Source organism: Bombus huntii, chromosome 18 (assembly GCF_024542735.1).
Source record: "Bombus huntii isolate Logan2020A chromosome 18, iyBomHunt1.1, whole genome shotgun sequence".
NCBI classification, from domain to species: Eukaryota; Metazoa; Arthropoda; class Insecta; order Hymenoptera; family Apidae; genus Bombus; species Bombus huntii.
Window position 1 is genome coordinate 438,405 of NC_066255.1, and position 21,118 is coordinate 459,522.

General features: G+C 38.8%; 1 protein-coding gene across 3 annotated transcripts in view; it reads left to right on the top strand.

Annotated features, from left to right (window-relative positions):
- LOC126875440 (uncharacterized) overlaps positions 1-20,364 on the top strand; it is a 134,748-nt gene extending 114,384 nt beyond the window's left edge. Inside the window, exons 1-3 of one of the 3 annotated variants that reach the window (XM_050638355.1) lie at positions 14,546-14,586; positions 14,983-15,099; positions 17,628-20,364. In XM_050638355.1, coding sequence (XP_050494312.1) covers positions 15,025-15,099; positions 17,628-19,892 — 2,340 coding nt within the window. In that variant the 5' untranslated portion in view covers positions 14,546-14,586; positions 14,983-15,024 and the 3' untranslated portion in view covers positions 19,893-20,364. Of the gene's footprint in view, positions 1-14,545; positions 14,587-14,791; positions 15,100-17,627 lie in introns of those variants that run through there. The other 2 variants (XM_050638356.1, XM_050638357.1) reach the window with 2 other exon arrangements.
- The last annotated feature ends 754 nt before the right edge of the window (positions 20,365-21,118 follow it).

A 21,118-nucleotide genomic window follows, 5' to 3' on the forward strand; every position in this document is an offset into this window, starting at 1 on the left:
TCAGGAGAGCCTGGTCGTGATTCCTGGGCCATCATCGAGCTAGTTAATTCAAAATGAATAACTAGTCGTGAGGCTATGTGGCTAGTATTTGGGTTGGGGTTAGGATTCCAATGAAGATTCATCAAACGCCCACAACCTTCTCCGACATATATAAAATCTCCTCGCAGGACAATACAACGTGAACAAAATTCACTAGATCGTTTTGTTGAGAATTGTGGATCTTTGAGGCCGAAATAATGTTATAGGAACACTAAATTTATACTGAGGATTAATATTAAAACAATGATATATTTATTTCATGGACGATTCCTTATATATTCATCGATACACATTTGCACGCGTCTGAGCACTTTCTTCTATACCCGACTGTAAACCGACTCTTCGACGACCCTTAACCGACTGAAGAGTTTACATTTATCTATTTTCTAAACGCTTCGGACACACATACTTCCACACACTGATATTCACATACAAGTATCTCTACTACGCATTTAACCTAGTCCAGCACAGAAAATTATACATATTTCAACACGTTTAACAAGGGTTTCGCCACAATACAACGTTCCATCGTTGTCAAAGATGATGCAAATTAGAAGACGAAGCCTAGGCGTGTTTAATCGTCAAGCAAACGGTGTCTCCAGGTCAAAGAAAGGGCTCTTTGACAATGTCTCTGCATCAGGGAGAGGTCGAAAACCAGCATCAGCAACGTGGTTTATGACAGCATTGGATGACCCTATAGAGACGACACTCCTTCATTTCCTTTGACATCGGCAATAGCCCCCTGCGCTGTTGCACTTCAATCGCCGCCCCATTCTCTCATCCATCGGAACGTATCATAACATGATTTCCCATATGAAATAATTTCTTGCATTTTTCTCTGTGCCGCATCAACGCACTTCCCACCGATCGCTCGTTCCCCCGCGCAAAACAAAGTGACAGATATTAGCACCGTTTCAACGGCGCCTCTCATTGTTCTTCCGTTACTTTTTCACATCCATTCTCTACTTTGCTAGGTTCCACTGTTTCCGATTATTATATATTATACATCATCACTTATGGTGCACGTTATTCACGCGAGTTTTGCTAATTTAGTACTTTATCCTTTTTTATAAATCTCTTTTTGTTATAGGATGTACTTCACTGTTTGCTATGATAGGTATATCATGTTGATTTGGTTTGCTTTAATTATATTTTAGCAAATACAATAGAAATGTCAGGCATCTCTAACTATTCAAACAGTTTCACGAATTGCTGTATAATAGTGAAATACCACATCTTCCACCCAGAAGCATTTCTAATCCAATTCCACGTAAACTATTTTAATTTTGCTCCATACTTTCTCTTTAAACAAAATCCAACCTGTGCGATCCTCGCATGGGCTAGTGAAATGAATTCACCCAATTCCACTCGTTCGAGTAACCGTGTTCCTATTGTCAACGATCTTCATCATCCCTGTATCTTCATATTGCATTTAAGGATTTGGACAAGACATGGTCAAATGGTCAGACATACTCTTGCTGTACGATCGCGGTTTATAATTTCAAAAACGCGTCAATAATATCGCTATTCGGTAGTCGTTGTATCTATCGTTTCGGGCAGCACACTGGCCTCGTAAGCTCCGTTATCCGTCAAAACCATTTTGAGAATGAAGGTACTCATATCGGCGAATGTCATTTTTGCCATGTGACAGGATCAGCCCGGTGTAACGAATGAATCTGTACGATACATGATAATGTCCCGTTAAAATATTGCTACGAACGTAGGCGCTGATGCTATTCAGTCCTGTATTAATAAACGCGCTCGTTAACCAGAGCGAACCAACGCCGATTCCCGGAATGATTATTCGAATGTCGCGCGAGCTTGCTTCGAGTCAGCAGGTGACCAGGTCGCGTGCACCATGCAGAAACACGTCTTGTTGACCAGGAAATGTCGCAGTAGTAATGTGAAATATTAGCTACTTGTTATTTGTTCACGTTATACTACGGCAAGCACTGTGATATTTTCTCTTCATTTCTCCTCTGTTTATTTTCGTTCTTATTACTTGTTGTGGTAGTTCCGCTTGATTTATAGATAGATGGGTGTTTCACGATAGGAATAAATTATTCCGTTTGTAAATATTCATGATATATTTCTGATGTTCTGATGATTTTTTGTGTTTGATGTAAAATCGGTGCGCAAACTTGTGTTTCATAACTCACTTTAATGCGTTAGCTATCAGAATCGTTTGACAAAAAAAAATTGCAACGATAAGAAACATACATGGACCAGAATCAAAAGCTTCGTAAAAATATTTGACACGCAATGATTTATCTACGTTCATACTGAGTTCTATTTGTGATTGTTCACATTAAAAATATACGTTTTAGAATATTTAAGAAACTTCAGAAGCTATTTCATTTGTTTCAATAATGTTAATTGATGTAGGTTTGGGGTTGATAATTAATCCATTCACACAGATTCGATTTTCCTCTCTATATTTCTCCGCCTCGTACAACACGTCTTAACACACAGGATACACTTTGTCAATTAACACGTGGTCGACTTCTAAAACAAGAGAGCGTCGTTAGAAGTCGTACCAACTTAGCTTCTAGTAACTAGCGATCATGCCAACTTAACTTCTCTCAACAAATAATACAGATACATATGTATATGGAAACTTGAATATTAATTTAGAATTTTTCTTGTAATTTCATAATAATTCGTGTATACGCGTGCAATTAGTAACGATGAATATTATATCGAAGACTAACCATGTAATATAAATTATATTTCAAACAATTGAATTCCCTTTTTTTAGCTTATCTACCAAGCCGCGGTAATCTAAACTATCCTTCTCGTAGCTCGGAAGCATCGGCATACTTGTTATTGTTATTAGGCTCTCGAAAATCATCATGATCTCGCGCCGACGTAATTTTCACGATACGTCGAGTAGATACCCGTAATTTTGGCCGCTTGCACCGCTAATATCGCGCATCTACTTTCGAAATTTCGAAGCTATTTCCGTATCGTTAATCAGTACCTCTCTTTATCTTGTAACCGGCCTCCAGTCCCTATTTTCTTAAACGTCTAGGATCTCAATTTTCGCGATCCGAGATATCGCAGCTTTACGTACGGAATCTGTAATTTTTTTGAAATCAATATTATCCATAGAGCCAGCTATTGGCCCCTTCTTCGTGTCCTTTAGATTTTAATGGCATAGATAAACGTTCATTATGTTTGAAAACTGATAAAGATGAAGATCGATGTCGAAACACTGTTTTTGTTTTTATTAAAACTTTTCCACTTTTGGCATTTATCTTCACTCCCTCGTAACTTCAATTTCTTAATTATTTTCAAAACTGGCTGAACAAATACGAAGCAGAAAAAGAAGCGAATCATTATATAGCAGCTCCTAAAGCTGGGGAGGCGAGGGAAGCAATCGAGTCCAATTCCACGTTCACCGTCTCCGTTTCCATAGAGATCAAAGTTCGAGATATTTCGCGCGCTCGCGGCAAAATGAACGTTACGATGCTCAAACTTCTGTTCCTTTCACCAACTAGAAAGGGTGTCAGACAGGGAGAGAGGGAAAAAGGGAGGGGTTGAAACGGTGTCGTTATTATATTAATCGCCCGCACGTTTTTTTACCCGATTCCGAAGGAGCTAAAAGAAACTACGCGATTGCACCGCTCTTTAAGTTCCACGAACCGCGAACATAAGACAAAATAGTATTGCAATGACTGTAGCAGGGTCGAACAAGGAGAACGTGAACAGGAACGGTTGTAGCGGCTTCTTTAACCGTTCCCACTTCCTCGTGCAGAATGTACCGCAATCGTTTCGAATTGCTATTGGCAAACTTGCATTTTGCAAATAACGAAACTATAGAACAGAGTAACACACTTGGAAAAGTTTTACCACTCATAAACATATTGACAGACAATTACCAACAAATTTTTTCACCAGGCAAAGATATTGTTGTCGACGAAACAATGGTTCCTTGGAGGGGACGACTAATATTCCGGCAATACATACCGACGAAATCACATAAGTATGGTATAAAACTATTCAAACTGTGTTCCACCGAAGGTTACACATGGTCTGTAAAGGTATATTCTGGACGAGAAATTACCGGAAATAAGCAAGTTGGCATAGCTGAAAACGTCTGCATTGAACTTGCAGATAAATTGCTAAATGAAGGACGAACTTTGTTCGTCGACAACCTTTATACGAGCTATCAGTTAGCAATGAAATTTGTAAATTTTAGCATGCATGTCGTTGGAACTATACGGCACAACAAAAAATATATGCCCCATTCCGTAATGTCATACCCGTTGAAGAAAGGTGAAATGATAGCACGAGAAGATAAGAACGGTATTGTGATCCTCAAATGGAGAGATATTCGAAATGTTAGAATATTATCAACAAAACATGCATCCATTATGATTTCAAGTTCAAATTCTACATATCACGGATGTCCTTCGAAACAGTAACCTTTGACAGTAATTGCATATAATAATGGAAAAATTGGTATCCACAAAAGTGACCACATCTCATATGCCACTACGATACGGAAAAGCAAGTGGTATCGGAAATTAGTACTACATTTACTCTTAGGGACAACTATAGTGAATGCTCATATTGTGTACCAAACAGCCACAAACAAAAAAATACCGATAAAAAAATTTCGGGAAATTCTCGTTTTCGAATGGTCCTCAGAAAATACTGTGCCCGACAACCATCCGAAGAAAACGACGAAGGTGGCCCACCATTTGGAGATACGTAAGAATCAGGAGGGCAAGCCTATAATTATAGGGCACCCTATGTTACAAGAAGAAGAGACAAACTGTCTCACGTGAAGAAGCGAGAAAAAACATGAAAAGAAATACAACATATTGTTCAAAGTGCCCAAAATCACCCCAAATGTATTTGGAATGTTTTAACGAATACCATGAGATATATATATAATGTAATATTTTAAATTAATAAAAAGTATGATACAATGTGTTTTTAATATTTTTATGTTGTATAATCTATATGTCGGAGATGAAAGAACACCGGAGCCTTTGGAATTTTGGATAACCCCGCAACATTGTAACCTAGAGTCTACTATAGCTGTAATTGAACAATTGTAGTTATTCAACCCGATTGTAATTATTCGAGAATTGTGATAATGAGCTTGGGCTCGAGGCGACAGTCAGTCGCCGAACGTAGCCGCGGTCACGGGATGAACGCTTTGCCTAACAAAGGTATGAAGTAATTCTATAGCTCTCCTTAAAAGAAATATTTGTGGCGACACGCGACAGTAAACATTCCAACGGTTTCTGTCCCGTGGCTCGCCACGTGCAGACCCTATTCTTCGAGTAAGATGATTGCCAGATGTCGATGCGTCTCCGCAGTACATGTTCGGCTAGCCCGAGGGCCCGTTATAAATCTTAAGGTTTAGTTAACTAAAGTCCTTCAAACAGACAAACAGTCTTTGTCCCAACTACGGGAAGATAGGGGAGACATATTTTTCAACGAGCGGCGTCTCCCACTAGCAACTTTCCCTCGAGGGCGGCTAGCATCCTTTTCTAACCACCGATATGGAGATTAACCAATTAGCAGCAACACTTTCTGAACGAAGGTTTTTCTCGACGAATCCGATGATCTCGTATCCTTAGACACACCCCGTTATAGTTTTCCTGTGTGGCATCATCGGGACGGGAAAGGCATTCTCGCTCGCGATCTCATCGATCCAAGAGTAACGCCTTCGCGATCAGTGATTATTCTCAGACTTAGACTTTGTGAGTACGTTCTGTTGTCATCCCATTGACCGCGGATTCGTTATTGAACCTAGGATCATTGTCATTAGTATCTCGAGCACCTAACTACCGCGGTTACCTGTCCGGTTCTATAATAATCGTATTTGCACTAGTCAATGTCTTCTCTATTGCATAACGACAACGTGTAACCCAAACGAAGATTCGTTTCACGCCCCTAACCCTAATTCTAATGTAAACCCGACATCAGAAGTGGGATCAGTGCCGGTTATAACAGTGCAAGAGTTTACGACCATCGTGCGCGAGTTAATTCCGTCGCTAGTGCAAAATATCGAGTGTGGAACCTAACAATTTTTCGACTCCGCTGCATGGTGCGCAGCTACCAATCTGATTATGGAGGAAAATCCTTTACAAAGCAGTGCCCCGAATATAATTTCAATACCGAGTGTCGAATCGACTTCTACGTAGTGGAGGCGCTAACTGGTAGATCAAGCCATCCGGGTGAGTCGTTTCCATTTTACCCCGATTTCGGAGCCGAGTGTTCGCTAATCAAAGAATCCGTAGTCTTGAGAATTTCTGGCAAAAGAACGATTGATATAGTAGTAATGCGAGGAATAAGAGATATTGGTACTAAACGTATCGCTCAAATCTTGTCCGTTGCAGGTGTTAGTGGTTAGAGATAAATTTTTCATGTCCTCGCTGATAGTTATTTAACAATACGATATCGCGATTACTCGTTAAATTTTAAGCCAAGATTTTGACGTAATATTACACAAAATAGCCTCGCTATGTGTAAAACAAAAATAATTAATGCCTGTAATAAAACCGCCGAAAACGAGATCGATGTTAATGAAGTTGACAATGAGGTACGTGGTAGTGATAAGAGTAGATTAATCTTTCTTTTCGAAAATTCAGAGATTCATCCGTTACGGGTTCCCTACGTACTCGTACAAAAAAATACAGACCAGTTAGAAGTACAATTAATTGATCCTGACATCGCCGTACAAGGAGTCCTAATAAACTTCGCGAGCGCGGAATAGTACGTGAGAGAACAAGTGATTTAATTACAGCCAAAAATCATAAAGCCTAGTAATTCACCGTTCGCGAGCCCTGCGTTACTCGTGAAGACGAACAATGGTTCAGATAGATGATAGGTAGATTTTCGAGAACTAAATAAATACACGGTCGCGGATCGGTATCGTTTACCCCTCATTGCGGATCAAGTCGCGAGATTGCAAAAGCGAGATATTTTATTATTCTGGACATGGCCGGTGGGTTTCTCCAAACCCCTATTCATCCTAATTCTAGGAAGTATACAGCCTTGATTACCCTCGATGATCAATTTGGATAATAAGTTGTTGTTTTCTTCGAATTCTTTTGTGCCTTTGTTCGATCCATTCAATGTCCTTTATTTGCATAACATGGGTGCGTGCGCGTTTAATGTTTCTTCCGGAAGTCATTTTCGGGACGGCGATACTGTGCTGACTCCGTCGAGGATGGGGATTCTTGTATTTTCGGACAACCCTAATAATTTTGCAACTCATACTTGTCTAAATATTCTGATATTTATGTTCTTCCTTGCTGCCATTTTGTGTAAACCATCAAAGCGTTTACTACGGAAGTCCTCAGGAGTAGTGGCATGCCAAGTCTTCTGTAGCATTTGACCCTTTTTAATTATGGTGACATAAGAAATCATTTGGTCGAAGTGATCTGTACTACACTTTCCTTCATTGTATTCAGCAGCGGCTGCTGACTTCGATGTTGCGAACAAACAAAACGAGAGATCATTCTTGAGATTCCTTTGAAAACACGTATAACAGCCGACGTGCCATTCGTACGTTGTCGCCTATTTGGACGATGTCCTAATTATTGCCGACGCGATAGATCAAGCCCTAACAGGATTGCACACCGTACTAGATACCCTTGTAAAAGTCGGATTCTCCTTTAACTTTGCAAAATGTTCTTTTCTAAAGGCATCGGTACTCTATTTGGAATATGTAATTTACGACCTAGAAGTTTGTCCCAACCCGGGTATAATGCACGCCTTGAGTTCTTTACCTGCGTCAACGACCGTCACACAGCTTAGGCAGTTCATAGGTTTAGCCTTTTATTTCCGAAAATTCGTCCCTAAATTTTCACGGGTAATGAAACCCTTGTATGCGCTTACTTCCGATAATAAAAACATGACTTGGACAGATAGGTATGGAAAAATAAGGCAAAAGGTAATTTCCGCCCTGACCTACGCGCCGGTATTAATGGTATTTGACCCGAACTACCCGATAGAACTTCGTATCGACGCTAGTTCGGATGGATATGAGGTTATTTTAATGCACAAAATTGAAGGTAAAAATAGAGTAATAGAATATTACAGTATAAGAAGTAACCCTGCGGAATCTAGGTATCATTCTTACGAACTAGAAACGTTAGCAGTTGTGAACGCCGTCAAGCATTTCCGTCATTATCTCCACGGACGAGAATTTCTTGTCGTCTCCGATTGTAATCCTTTGAAGGCATCCAGTGGTAAGGTAAATTTAAATGACAGGGTTTACAGGTGGTGGGCTTACTTACAAACTTTTACTTTTGACATTCTGTACCGGGAAGGTAAACGAATAGCCCACGTAAATTTTGTCTCGCGAAATCCCGTAGACTTGGATCACCTTACGATCAACGAAGTCATAGAGAAAGAAATCAATCTGACCGAAATCTCCGAAGACTAGCTATTAGTGGAATAACGTCGCGACTCCCAAATTTCTGGGATCGTCAATAAATTACAGAACGAAGAGCTCGCGGAAGACGTCGCGAATACGTATGAGTTACGGTTCGGTACCCTTCATCGTAAAATACAGAGAAAAGGCAGAACTCTCTGCTTGTCCATTGTCCCCAGAGGTTTTAGATGATCTGTTATTAACCATGTGCAACAGTCAATTATGCACTTAGGTTGGGATAAAACGCTTGAGAAACTGTGCGAGTGTTACTGGTTCGAAGGAATGGCGGAGTATGTTCGCCAATTCGTAGAGAACTGTCACGCTTGTCAAGTTTCGAAGGCCAGTTCAGGTAAAATACAAGCTGAATTACATCCTATACCTAAGACCAGCATACTTTGGCATACAGTTCACGTGGACATAACGGGCAAACTAAGCGGTAAAAGTGGTTCGAAAGAGTATGTCATTGTTTTGGTCGACGTCTTCACTAAATTCGCATATCTGCATCATACTTGTAAAGTAGATTTCCTTAGTACCGTTAAAGCACTTAAGTACTATATTTTTATTCGACAGTCCCTGCCGGATAATAGCGGATCAGGGAAGATGTTTTACGGGCAAAGAATTTCCAGACTTTTGTCAAGATAAATACATTAAACTCCATTTAATTGCGACCGGAGCTAGTAGGGCCAACGGACAGGTAGAGCGTATTATGAGTACGCTAAAAAACATGTTCACAACAATAGAAACCACCGGGCGGTCCTGGCAAGACGCGATCGGGGAAACACAACTGGCCTTAAATTGTACCACCAACCGCGTGACTAAGTCAAGCCCGTTGGAACTACTAATCGGTAAAACAGCGAGACCCTACGGCTTATCCCTACCCGACAGTATCGAAGAAAGAGAGGTAAATATCTCCCATGTAAGACAGCAGGCGATAAAGAATATAGAAGCAAGCGCCAAATACGATAAGGATAGGTTCGACAAAAACAAAGCTAAAATAGTTAGGTTCAACCTTGGCGATTTCGTGTTACGTAAAAACGAGGAAAGAAACCAGACGAAGTTAGATCCGAAATTCAGGGGTCCATTCGTAATAGCCGAGATTTTGGAAGGAGATAGATATACCCTAAAAACCTTAGACGGCAAACGATCATATAAGGACAGACACGACAGACTGAGAAAAATGCCAGAAGGTTGCGTCCCTGCTGAGTTAGACGTCTGCGGTGATGACAACGGCGGTGATAATAACGATGCAAGTACACTGACCTCAGAGGATCATTAACACTGCGTTGTGGTCATAGTAGTACACCGAGTGGTTTTATGTGCTTTTGTTGTAACCCGTTGAGAGGGTTGATGTGTTTTTGTTGTAACCCGTTGAGAGGGTTGATGTGTTTTTGTTGTAACCCGTTGAGAGGGTTGATGTGTTTTTGTTGTAACCCGTTGAGAGGGTTGATGTGTTTTTGTTGTAACCCGTTGAGTGGGTTGATGTACTTTTTGTTGTAACCCGTTGAGTGGGGTTACGTGCTTTTGTTGTAACCCGTTGAGTGGGCTTACGTGCTTTCTGGGTGTAATGCACCCAACGTGGCAATATGATCCAACAAACTGAGGTTCACCGGTGTATGAAATCGAAAATGATCTGTTGTGTCATTACGGTCTGACTGGCGACTCACAGAACGCACCTAACACTTTGAATACAAATTATAACATTACAAATTCCTATTCTCTTTTATTTTTCCGTTGTCAAACCTCCGAACGAAACTTTGTTATTGCACTGGACCCTTGACTTACTTGGACATTTAGCTAAATCGCAAATAATGTCAGTTGTATCGAATCTAATGTAAGAAATACGATATTTTAGTTACACACGAGGACGTGTGATAGTCAGGATGGCCGTGTCGGAGATGAAAGAACACCGGAGCCTTTGGAATTTTGGATAACCCCGCAACATTGTAACCTAGAGTCTACTATAGCTGTAATTGAACAATTGTAGTTATTCAACCCGATTGTAATTATTCGAGAATTGTGATAATGAGCTTGGGCTCGAGGCGACAGTCAGTCGCCGAACGTAGCCGCGGTCACGGGATGAACGCTTTGCCTGACAAAGGTATGAAGTAATTCTATAGCTCTCCTTAAAAGAAATATTTGTGGCGACACGCGACAGTAAACATTCCAACGGTTTCTGTCCCGTGGCTCGCCACGTGCAGACCCTATTCTTCGAGTAAGATGATTGCCAGATGTCGATGCGTCTCCGCAGTACATGTTCGGCTAGCCCGAGGGCCCGTTATAAATCTTAAGGTTTAGTTAACTAAAGTCCTTCAAACAGACAAACAGTCTTTGTCCCAACTACGGGAAGATAGGGGAGACATATTTTTCAACGAGCGGCGTCTCCCACTAGCAACTTTCCCTCGAGGGCGGCTAGCATCCTTTTCTAACCACCGATATGGAGATTAACCAATTAGCAGCAACACTTTCTGAACGAAGGTTTTTCTCGACGAATCCGATGATCTCGTATCCTTAGACACACCCCGTTATAGTTTTCCTGTGTGGCATCATCGGGACGGGAAAGGCATTCTCGCTCGCGATCTCATCGATCCAAGAGTAACGCCTTCGCGATCAGTGATTATTCTCAGACTTAGACTTTGTGAGTACGTTCTGTTGTCATCCCGTTGACCGCGGATTCGTTATTGAACCTAGGATCATTGTCATTAGTATCTCGAGCACCTAACTACCGCGGTTACCTGTCCGGTTCTATAATAATCGTATTTGCACTAGTCAATGTCTTCTCTATTGCATAACGACAACGTGTAACCCAAACGAAGATTCGTTTCACGCCCCTAACCCTAATTCTAATGTAAACCCGACATATATAATATATATATATATATATAATATATATAATATATATATATAATATAATATATATATATAATATAATATATATATAATATATATATATATATATATATATATATATATATATATATATATATATATATATAATATATATATATGTCGGGTTTACATTAGAATTAGGGTTAGGGGCGTAAAACGAATCTTCGTTTGGGTTACACGTTGTCGTTATGCAATAGAGAAGACATTGACTAGTGCAAATACGATTATTATAGAACCGGACAGGTAACCGCGGTAGTTAGGTACTCGAGAAACTAATGACAATGATCCTAGGTTCAATAATCGACGGGATGGTAGATGAACATGCTCACAAAATCTAAGTCAAACTCTTTATTAAAACGTGGAATATCCACCGAGTGTACAGACACAAAGTAACTCGCTAATACGACCTCACGAGAGAATGACTTTCCGTCGCGGTGATGCTGCGGAGGAAAACTATGATGAGGTGTGTCTAAGGACACGAGATCATCGGATTCGTCGAGAAAAGCCTTCGTCCAGAAAGTAAGGGAAATTGGCGTTGCTGCTAATTGGTCAATCTCCATACCGGTGGTTAGAAAAAGATGCTAGCCGCCCTCGAGGGAAAGTTGCTAGTGGGAGACGCAGCTCGTTGAAAAATAGGTCTCCCCTATTTTCCCGTAGTTGGGACAAAGACTGTTTGTCTGTTTGAAGGACTTTAGTTAACTAAACCTTAAGATTTATAACGGGCCCTCGGGCTAGCCGAACATGTACTGCGGAGACGCATCGACATCTGGCAGTCATCTTACTAGAAGAATAGGGTCTGCGTGTGGCGAGCTACGGGACAGAGACCGTTGGAATGTTTACTGTCGCGTGTCGCCACGAATATTTCTTTTAAGGAGAGCTATAGAATTACTCCATACCTTTGTTAGACAAAGCGTTCATCCCGTGACCGCGGCTACGTTCGGCGACTGACTGTCGCCTCGAGCTCAAACTCATTATCACAACTCTCGAACAATTACAATTGGATTGAATAACTACAATTGTTCAATTACAGCTATAGTAGACTCTAGGTTACAATGTTGCGGGATTATCCAAAATTCCAAAGGCTCCGGTGTTCTTTCATCTCCGACATATATAATAATATATAATAATAATATATAGAATATAATAGATATATAATAGATATATAATATAATATATAGAATATAATAATATAATAGAATATATAAAATGATATATATTCTGTAAATAAATGTTTCCGTCTGTGTCATGTCATCTCGGATGACATTACGTATGTCGGAGATGAAAGGAAAACGGAGTCTTTCTTTTGAAATTTTGGGAAAATCCTCTAATACTTTAGCCTAGATTCTATCATAGTGGTAATTATGCAATTGTTGTCATTCAGTCTGATTGTAATCGTTCGAGATTTGTGATAGTGAGATTGGACTCGAGGTGATATAACTGGTAGCCACGGTCACGGGATGGACGTTTTGCCTGACAGAGGTGTGGAGTGGTTGTATGGTTCTGTTAGGGAAGTGATACATTTACACTGTACATGAGAGTGTGTGTGTAAGGGTTAGAGGGCGTCAAGGCCTTAGTGGAGACAAAAGACTGTTGCCAGATGTTAGAAGAATCTAGGATAGTCGGTTGGCGACAAGCGTGTGTGCAAGACGTTCTTCAGAGTGTAATATAGATGTATAACTGTTGTGTGGGAAATATAGTCAATTATTTGTATTCCCAAATCCTCGAATTTCCTTAGCAGGTTCTCCCTAGAAATATGGTTGTGGCGGCATACGGCTTCAAGAACGGACCTGGCCACGTGTGATTTTACCTCGGAGGTGCCAATATAATGGGACACACGTTGTATTAATAATAAAACTCCAGGCACAAACTGCCTAGCAACGGCGATTGGAACTTTCTCGATGCTTCTAACGAGTATTTAACAAACGAACGCGATTGTAAAGCGAGGAAAATTTTCATCAGTCTATTATTCGTGCGATCGCCTTGGAAAGTTACACTTCGAGCAGTTTATACTGAGCGTCCCAGCAATCGTATTTTGTGCTTAAAATCTATTCTACGCCTAGTAAAGAGTTATCCCGTTGACCTTGGGTTCGTTATCGAACCCAAGAACATTGTCAATTGCATCTTGCGTGTCTCAACACCTCTTATGTTTGTTAAACTCTGTTAAAGTCATTTTTTTTGTACCTGTAAATATAATCTCTGTTGTTCAAAACGATGGCTAATTCAAATGAAAAATTGTTACGCACCCTAAATTCTATCGATAACCTGACACATAAATATGTTGTCGGTAAGTTACCGACTGCAAAAGTTAATTGTCGATAAGGTTCAAATAATCATTTCTTTAACCACATTTTAATTTCTTGAGCAATAGGATTCTTATTCTTAACGCTAGAGTATAAAACAGATATTTTGACAAATATTTTAACAACCAATGGTATCTCATGAGCCTTTGACAGAGTCAACAGTAAGAAGATGTGTGTGCGTGCGTGCGTGCGTGAGTGCGTGCGTGCGTGCGTGCGTCCGTGCGTGCGTGCGTGCGTGCGCGCGTGTGTGTGTGTGTGTGTGCGCGCGCGCCTGTGTATGTATGCATATATTTGCCATGTACGGGCCAGAAAGCATTTCTCGAGTAAGGGACTTGAATCGATTTGTTAGACTTCGCCGCGCAGCGCTTCTTGTGTCTGCAGCACGATCGTGTCTATAACTAAACTCTATAGCATTATGTAAAACTACATTCATTTAAACAACATTCTTTTGTATCACGTGAAATACTGCATGTCTACTTTAAGTATATTGATGAAAATTATCACTAAAGGTGAAGAATATAAACTAAACTGCTTTTCATAATTTTGCAAACGAAGGTGTTAACAAATCGATGCGAGCGCTGCGACTAACGGCCGATTTGTAAAGCACATTTCCGAATATTAAGAGCATTACCCCCTCTACTGGAGTTTACAAACCTGTGTATACGAATACGATGCTTGCAGTACTTATGATGTAGGAATAATCAGATATTCATTGACGTGTATTGGTGTTGCTTCTTAGATGCACAGATATACATACATATATAACGTGAGTTTATACAGAAACGCGAACAAAAAATTGTATTGGACATAACGTGAAGTTAATCAGAAAATCTACTCAGTAACACGCATGCGCTGTAGCCACGCGTGAATCTGTCTGAACTGAGCGTCATGTTTGCTACTAGTGGTGGATACCATTTTAATGCGCACAGTGCTGCTCATGATGCTGTCCGAGTTTGAACGGTATTTTCTCTCTCTTTGCATGTTTATATGTGTATAAAAAGAATTTACATTTTATCTTGACGCGAACTATTAACAAAGGAAAACATGTTCTGGATGCAAGTGAATAATAAGTGAATAATAAGAGAGTGTATACAACTTTTAAGATCATGTATGACAAGTTAACCTGAAATATCTTCCATTGTCTTCTACTTTTCATTAATTTCACGACTTTCTATCAAATAATTATAGTTTTGTTAAATATATTTGATAACTGTATCTCATACAATTTCTATATTCATTTACAAATTGCTACTGTTATCGTGCAGTTATGGCATATTTTAAGGAAAACGCGAATTGTTCTTTGAGGATATTATTAAAGTCTACTACTCACTAATCATAGATTTTCCTTGTGCACAGGCAAGCAGTTTGTCTAATACTAATAATAATTTCGTAAAGCAAATGGCTCGAGTGTTAGTTTACGTGCGGCCCGTTTATGCAATCTCCATGGATATAAAATTGGACAACAAAATGGACGTAAGTACCTTTTGAAACATCATTCGATAAGTGAACTTTGACCGTATTGAATAATGTATTTTGTTTCTACAAATCTTGGTTAATATAACATATTAAACTAATGTTTATGTACCACTTTCTTTAACTATTTCAATATGACAAAGTAAGATTTGCTTCTTTGGCCGTTGTGACGCAAACTTATGATTTGTAATAGAAATGAAATTTAACTGTTGAATTAAAAGGAATTTCCACGATGGTACATAAAATTTTGTATAATGTATCTGTCAATTATAAGACTACTTTGGCCAACGCGCTATGATCTCTTGCGTCTATACTTTATATATTATGGCGCAATAATAATACATGGATTAAAAATATTAAAGTAATGCAGAATGTCTAGCATCGATGCAACCGTGCTTATTATTGTTATTAATATAATATATAATTGCTCCGTTGTAGAGTAATGAGTTTCTGCGAATGTGATTATTTTACAATTAAATTTCATTTACATATTTTATTTTATAAAAATGGAAATATTGAATTACAAATGATTTTCATTAATATGTTAATATTTAGTACACTGATTATGTTTGCCATTTGTGTTATTATTATTTGTTATTCACTTTCCTCGGCTTATAGAATATAAAATTGATATTTATACATATATAAATATGTTTTATGTAATATTAATGTAAATCGCTGTTGTATCGTGAAATGTTATCTATTTATTCGTACGATACCAAGTGAATTAGTAAGAAAGATCAGATTTTCATCATATTAATGCGTCGAAGCATACGAGCGTTGAAACAACGTATGTTGTAAAAAATATGTTGCCGTATAATGGATTAATACTCACACATGTACCAGGAACGTTTATCACTGGGAACGTGCGCTACCTGTTCACTGATGTATTTATATAAATACGGGCATTGGATTCAGCTGAGGCGTTTTGTAACGTATAACTTTAAATAGAGCAGATCACACGAACGTATCGGTGGTTATTCGTTATCAGTTCGATGAGTACGTATTTTTTATGTATGTCCAGCGATTATTCTATAGCGAATAGTTGTATCGGAATGAAAACATTACTATTTTGTGCAAGGATTTTCAGATTTGTTTATTATAAATCATTTTTTATGGCAAAAATCATTTGTATAAATCAAATTATTTGCAGTTTTTACGCACATCGATATCGATTCAGATTAAAAAGAATTATTATTGGAGTTTTACAACACAATGTCGCGAACGTTCCGTTAAGCATGGTTTACGCCACAGTTAAGAACAATCGCTATTTTTGAGAACTAGAAATTTAGCGCTTCGACCATCTGCGTATCAGCACACTGATAGGGCGTGAGTAATTGTTCCGCCAGCTTTGCAAAACAGACGACGCTCGTATGTCGTGACTTCTACGTACGTACGAAATGACTGTGAAACGTATGTCCGTTTTAACGCTCGTGTAACCTTATGCCCAGGTTTAAGTTTCTGTATGCGTTATGAAAAATATTGCTGCTATGAGTTTATATACAAAATTTTTCCGCACACAGTTATAACGAGGCACAGATACGCGTGTGCGTTTACCCGCGTGTATATATATATTCTTATACAAATTTGCAACATAGTGAAGGGGAGGAATTTTGCATATGTCCCTTACTGCCCGAACAGAATCGGGACAGTAGTTCTAGTATAGTCTAGCGTAGAAAAATGGCTTTGCCTACTAATTAAGAAAATAATATTACTTTCTGCATCGATGCAAGCCAATATACACCATAAAAGATAAAAAAACGTTGATGCGTTCATCGTATCAGTGTTTCAGCGTATGTAAGCACCGTTGACAGTCACGTTTGCCTTCTGTTTGACCAGTTACTACCATTGACTGTTTCTCACACCGGTTACTGATCGCGATTGATTCTACAATATTTTCCATCGAATTGAATACAAATATTTCTACTTTAAACAATTCACGTTTTGCATGGCGTTTTTTGCTCTGTCGTATATTTCATTTCTCATTTATAATATACAATTTGTTAAACATGTAGAAGAACCGCTCGTTGCTTTGTGCCAATTTGTTACCTGGAAAAATACATTCATGAAATAACGTTAAACAACCATGCTAAAAATATCGTATGCGAATCTGATTTTTCTTACATTTGAATATAATTGAGAGTTGAATATAATCCACTTCACTACACAATAGTTTGAAAATATCGATCGGCCATGTCCTATGATAAATGTTAGTAGTTGAGGAAAAGTTTCGTAGCAATTCTAATGAAGCTGTAAATTTACACAAAATTTACACCTCTCTTCTTATGTATGTAGTATTCTGGATTTGTGCAGTTATGTTTTTCATGCTTTTAATGGTAGAACCTGGCAAACTCATAAACATGGCGTAATAAAGCGTTCTTTCTACTATCTAGTTTTGTAGCTCTATACATAGTTTTCTATCCAACCCATGATATTTATGACACGATTGGCTTCAATTACTAGGCTAGGACTGTTTCATAGATTTTTCGTTTTTTAGAATGTTACGTTAGGTTTGTATATTTTTTCAGCCTTCTGACTATGCAATAAGAATAAAAGAAGAGCCAATCGATCCGGAGATCTGCGATGATTTGTCGCCAGTTGATACGAATACAGGGAATGAAAATGAAACAGCGACGTTTAAAGGTGAATCTTCGGATGACGTTTATTCTGAATATGAAGAATCCGCGTTTCCTCAAGAAAGTACGTATCTAGAAAATAAGAAATCGGATCCTGATAAACGAAAAAGTAAACATAAAGTACCTTCAAACAACAGAAGAAGTTGCAACGTTTGTTTGTTAACTTTTCGAACTAAATATTTATTTGATCAGCATAACAAATTATATACCTGTAATGTATTTAAGTGTAATAATTGCACTGCAATTTTCACTATGCATATTTACTTGATACGTCATTTAAAGAGGCAATGTCGTACGAAACAATTGTCTGGGTATAGATGTAATTTTTGTAGCCGAAGGTTTTCCTATAAAAGACATATCCAATCTCATTTATTCCATGCGCATGGGAACGCAATATTTTCTGGTGAAAGCAAAATCACGAAAACATCTCCTGAATCGTTAGAAAAGTCCAATCATTCGGATGGTATAGCCATGGCAGAATCAAATACTTCACACAGTCCCTGCCCAAAAAACGTAGATAGCTCAAAAAATATATCTTTGATACCATCTAATAGTTTAAACAGTACACCCACCAAGGGTTCGAGCAGCAATATCAAGACTACGCACCCGAAATGGTTAAACGATTCGCATGGTACACCTTCGAAAAGGATGAAGCAGACCGTCCTTACAGACTTCATATCGACGTACAAAGACAAACCGAATGACAAATGGATTAGCCCGGAAAATTTTATCGATACGAAGAATATTCCTGTTACTGCGACTATTATTCCAACTTCAACGCTTGACACATTTAGTAACAAGACATCAAAGGCTGCAGAAGTTATTCAGGTGTCTACTTCTGTTGAGCGAAACGAATCTCCTGTTAGGAAACGACCATTTGTTCAAACTCATGTGAATTTAAAAACAATGATATCTTTATTAAGGAACGAAATAAAAGCTGAACCTGGAAGCTCTAATACCTCGCACAGTACGCCTTACAACCTTAGGTCAGTGAAAAGACCTTCTTTATATGATTTTTACGATTTATTGCAGTTTGAGACCTTTGGAAGATCAAGACAATCTTTTAAAAGAAACAAGTTCCCCTATATATTTGACCAAAGTAGAAGATCTGCACCTGAAGCCAAGTATAAAGAATGCGTGGTCCGTTTGGAGAAATGCGACAAATTCTTGGAGCCAACTAGTTTTGTGTCAAGCGAAGACGAAGACGAAAACGAAAAGGAAAACGAAAACGAAGATGCTTTCAAGCAAGCAGTATCGAAAGATGTGAAAGAGGAATTTGAAGGTTTTCGTGAAACAAGCTCGACATGTAACTTGCCTTTGAAAGCTGACACGATTGCATCAAAGCGATTCAGTGAATTTGTAAAATCTTTCGCTGATAGATTAATCGTACCTCAACAAGAATCGGTTGAATTTCAGAAGAACATTAAAGTCTATCAGCAAAAAATAATTCAATGTCATATTTGTAAAAAATCGTTTTCTTCGAAGGAGAACCTGCACGAGCACATGAAATTGTTCCATACGATTTACATTTCGAGCATATGCAACGCGCGTTACACGTCCATGTATAAATTACTAACTCATTATCTACGTCAGCATATTGTGTTTAAACGAAGAGAATGTTGCGTGTGTTATGAGAAGTTTGACACGTCGGCATTGTTGAAACGACACATGATTTTGCACTGTTTGAAGACCATAAGATCAAAAAAGGACGCTTCACCGGTTGATGTTGAAATAAATTGCAATGCATTCAAGAAACAACACAAATGCAAAGGTTGTCGCAAACGATTTTGGCTATACTCATGTTTGAAACAACACGAGAATGTATGTCGTCGAATGAAAGTCTTACAAAATAAACAACGTGTACCTTATGTAAACCACTTGTCTCGGTCCTTGAAAGAACCAAGTGACATGGAACTCGGCATAGCACAGTCGCCTGATTTGGAACAAATGTCGGACGTTTCGGGAGGGACGACAAGATCTTTGGAAAATTATTTGATTACGAGTACACTTATTACGGATGATACTTTCTCTTCGTCATTCGATACAGGTGCAAAGCGCAGAATGTTACTTAATAGGATTGCATGTGTAAAGGGTCACCGAGCGGACAAGATGAACAGAACAAAGTTTCCTTGCATTGCTTGTGAAACACAATTCTGAACATTTAAAAATTTGTGCATACACGAGCGCGCCTATCGCCAAACAGCCACAGAAAAGTGTAACGTTTGTAACACGATGTTTTCCACTAAAAGATTCTTACAGTTTCACATGCTTGCTACTCATGCGCCTTCGTGTTCGGTGAACTACAAATTCTTTTGTAAGTTCTGCGATCAAGGATTTGTCAAGAAACAGAGTCTTCAAATTCACAAACGACACTTACATATTGAGCAAGATTCTAGGCTGGTGCTGAATTCCGATTGCGCTGTGGAAGATAAACCAATCTGTAATATGTCATTTGTTATTCGAATCCTACGAACGTTTAGTCGAGCATGACACGTATTATTACAAGGGCAATGATTTTTTATGCGTAATATGTGGTAAATCGTTTCAAGGAATGTACAAGTTGGAGCATTATCCGGACGAACCATGGAAATTGTACCCTTACAAATGCGATACTTGTAACGAAAGCTTCAGCTACACGAGCTTCATTCGCACGATTCGCCCGCTGACGAGGCGCGCGACCGCGATATATCGGGTCGGACTTTTCGCATGTGTTCATGATTCTTTGGATAAATTAAGATAATCATAAAATAAAGCATAGAGAATATTTAATTCTTTGATTTATAGGTCGTTTCAAAATCAATTTTCACGCTACTATAATGAAGAATCGACCTAGATTGAGACGTACAATAAACACGCCAAGTACACACACACACATACGAAGCAAATGATTTCAAAGTGTTCTATAAGTCACGTATTCGCATTTTTCATGACACGCATGAAACGTATCGATATTTGTTGAAATATACTTTACAAGACAAATCAACGCTTCTGACCTAGTACGAACTGCGCTCGACTCAAACATCGAGCATAGAGTGAAGTTTGGTTGTCAGCCTTAGGCGCTTCCTCTTCGTTGTTTGCGATGGTCTCAGTTTGTTGAAGCAGAATATGTCAAGCATTCTTGGCTAGACGACTAGCCAGAAAACGAGTAAACTAGATATTCCATACTGTCTCTAACTTTATTTAATATACATCGTCTTGTTCACATAAGAGATAAAGAGATCTAATCGCGTTATCGTATCGTTTACTAAGTGCCGCTTGAAACAGCTTAATGAAAATTATGATAGATCGACTAATAAATTTGTCTACTTTTCTTTGAACGCGTTATATTTATGTGCTTTCATATACGTATATGTTTCTGTGTGTGTGTGTGCGCGCGTGCATGC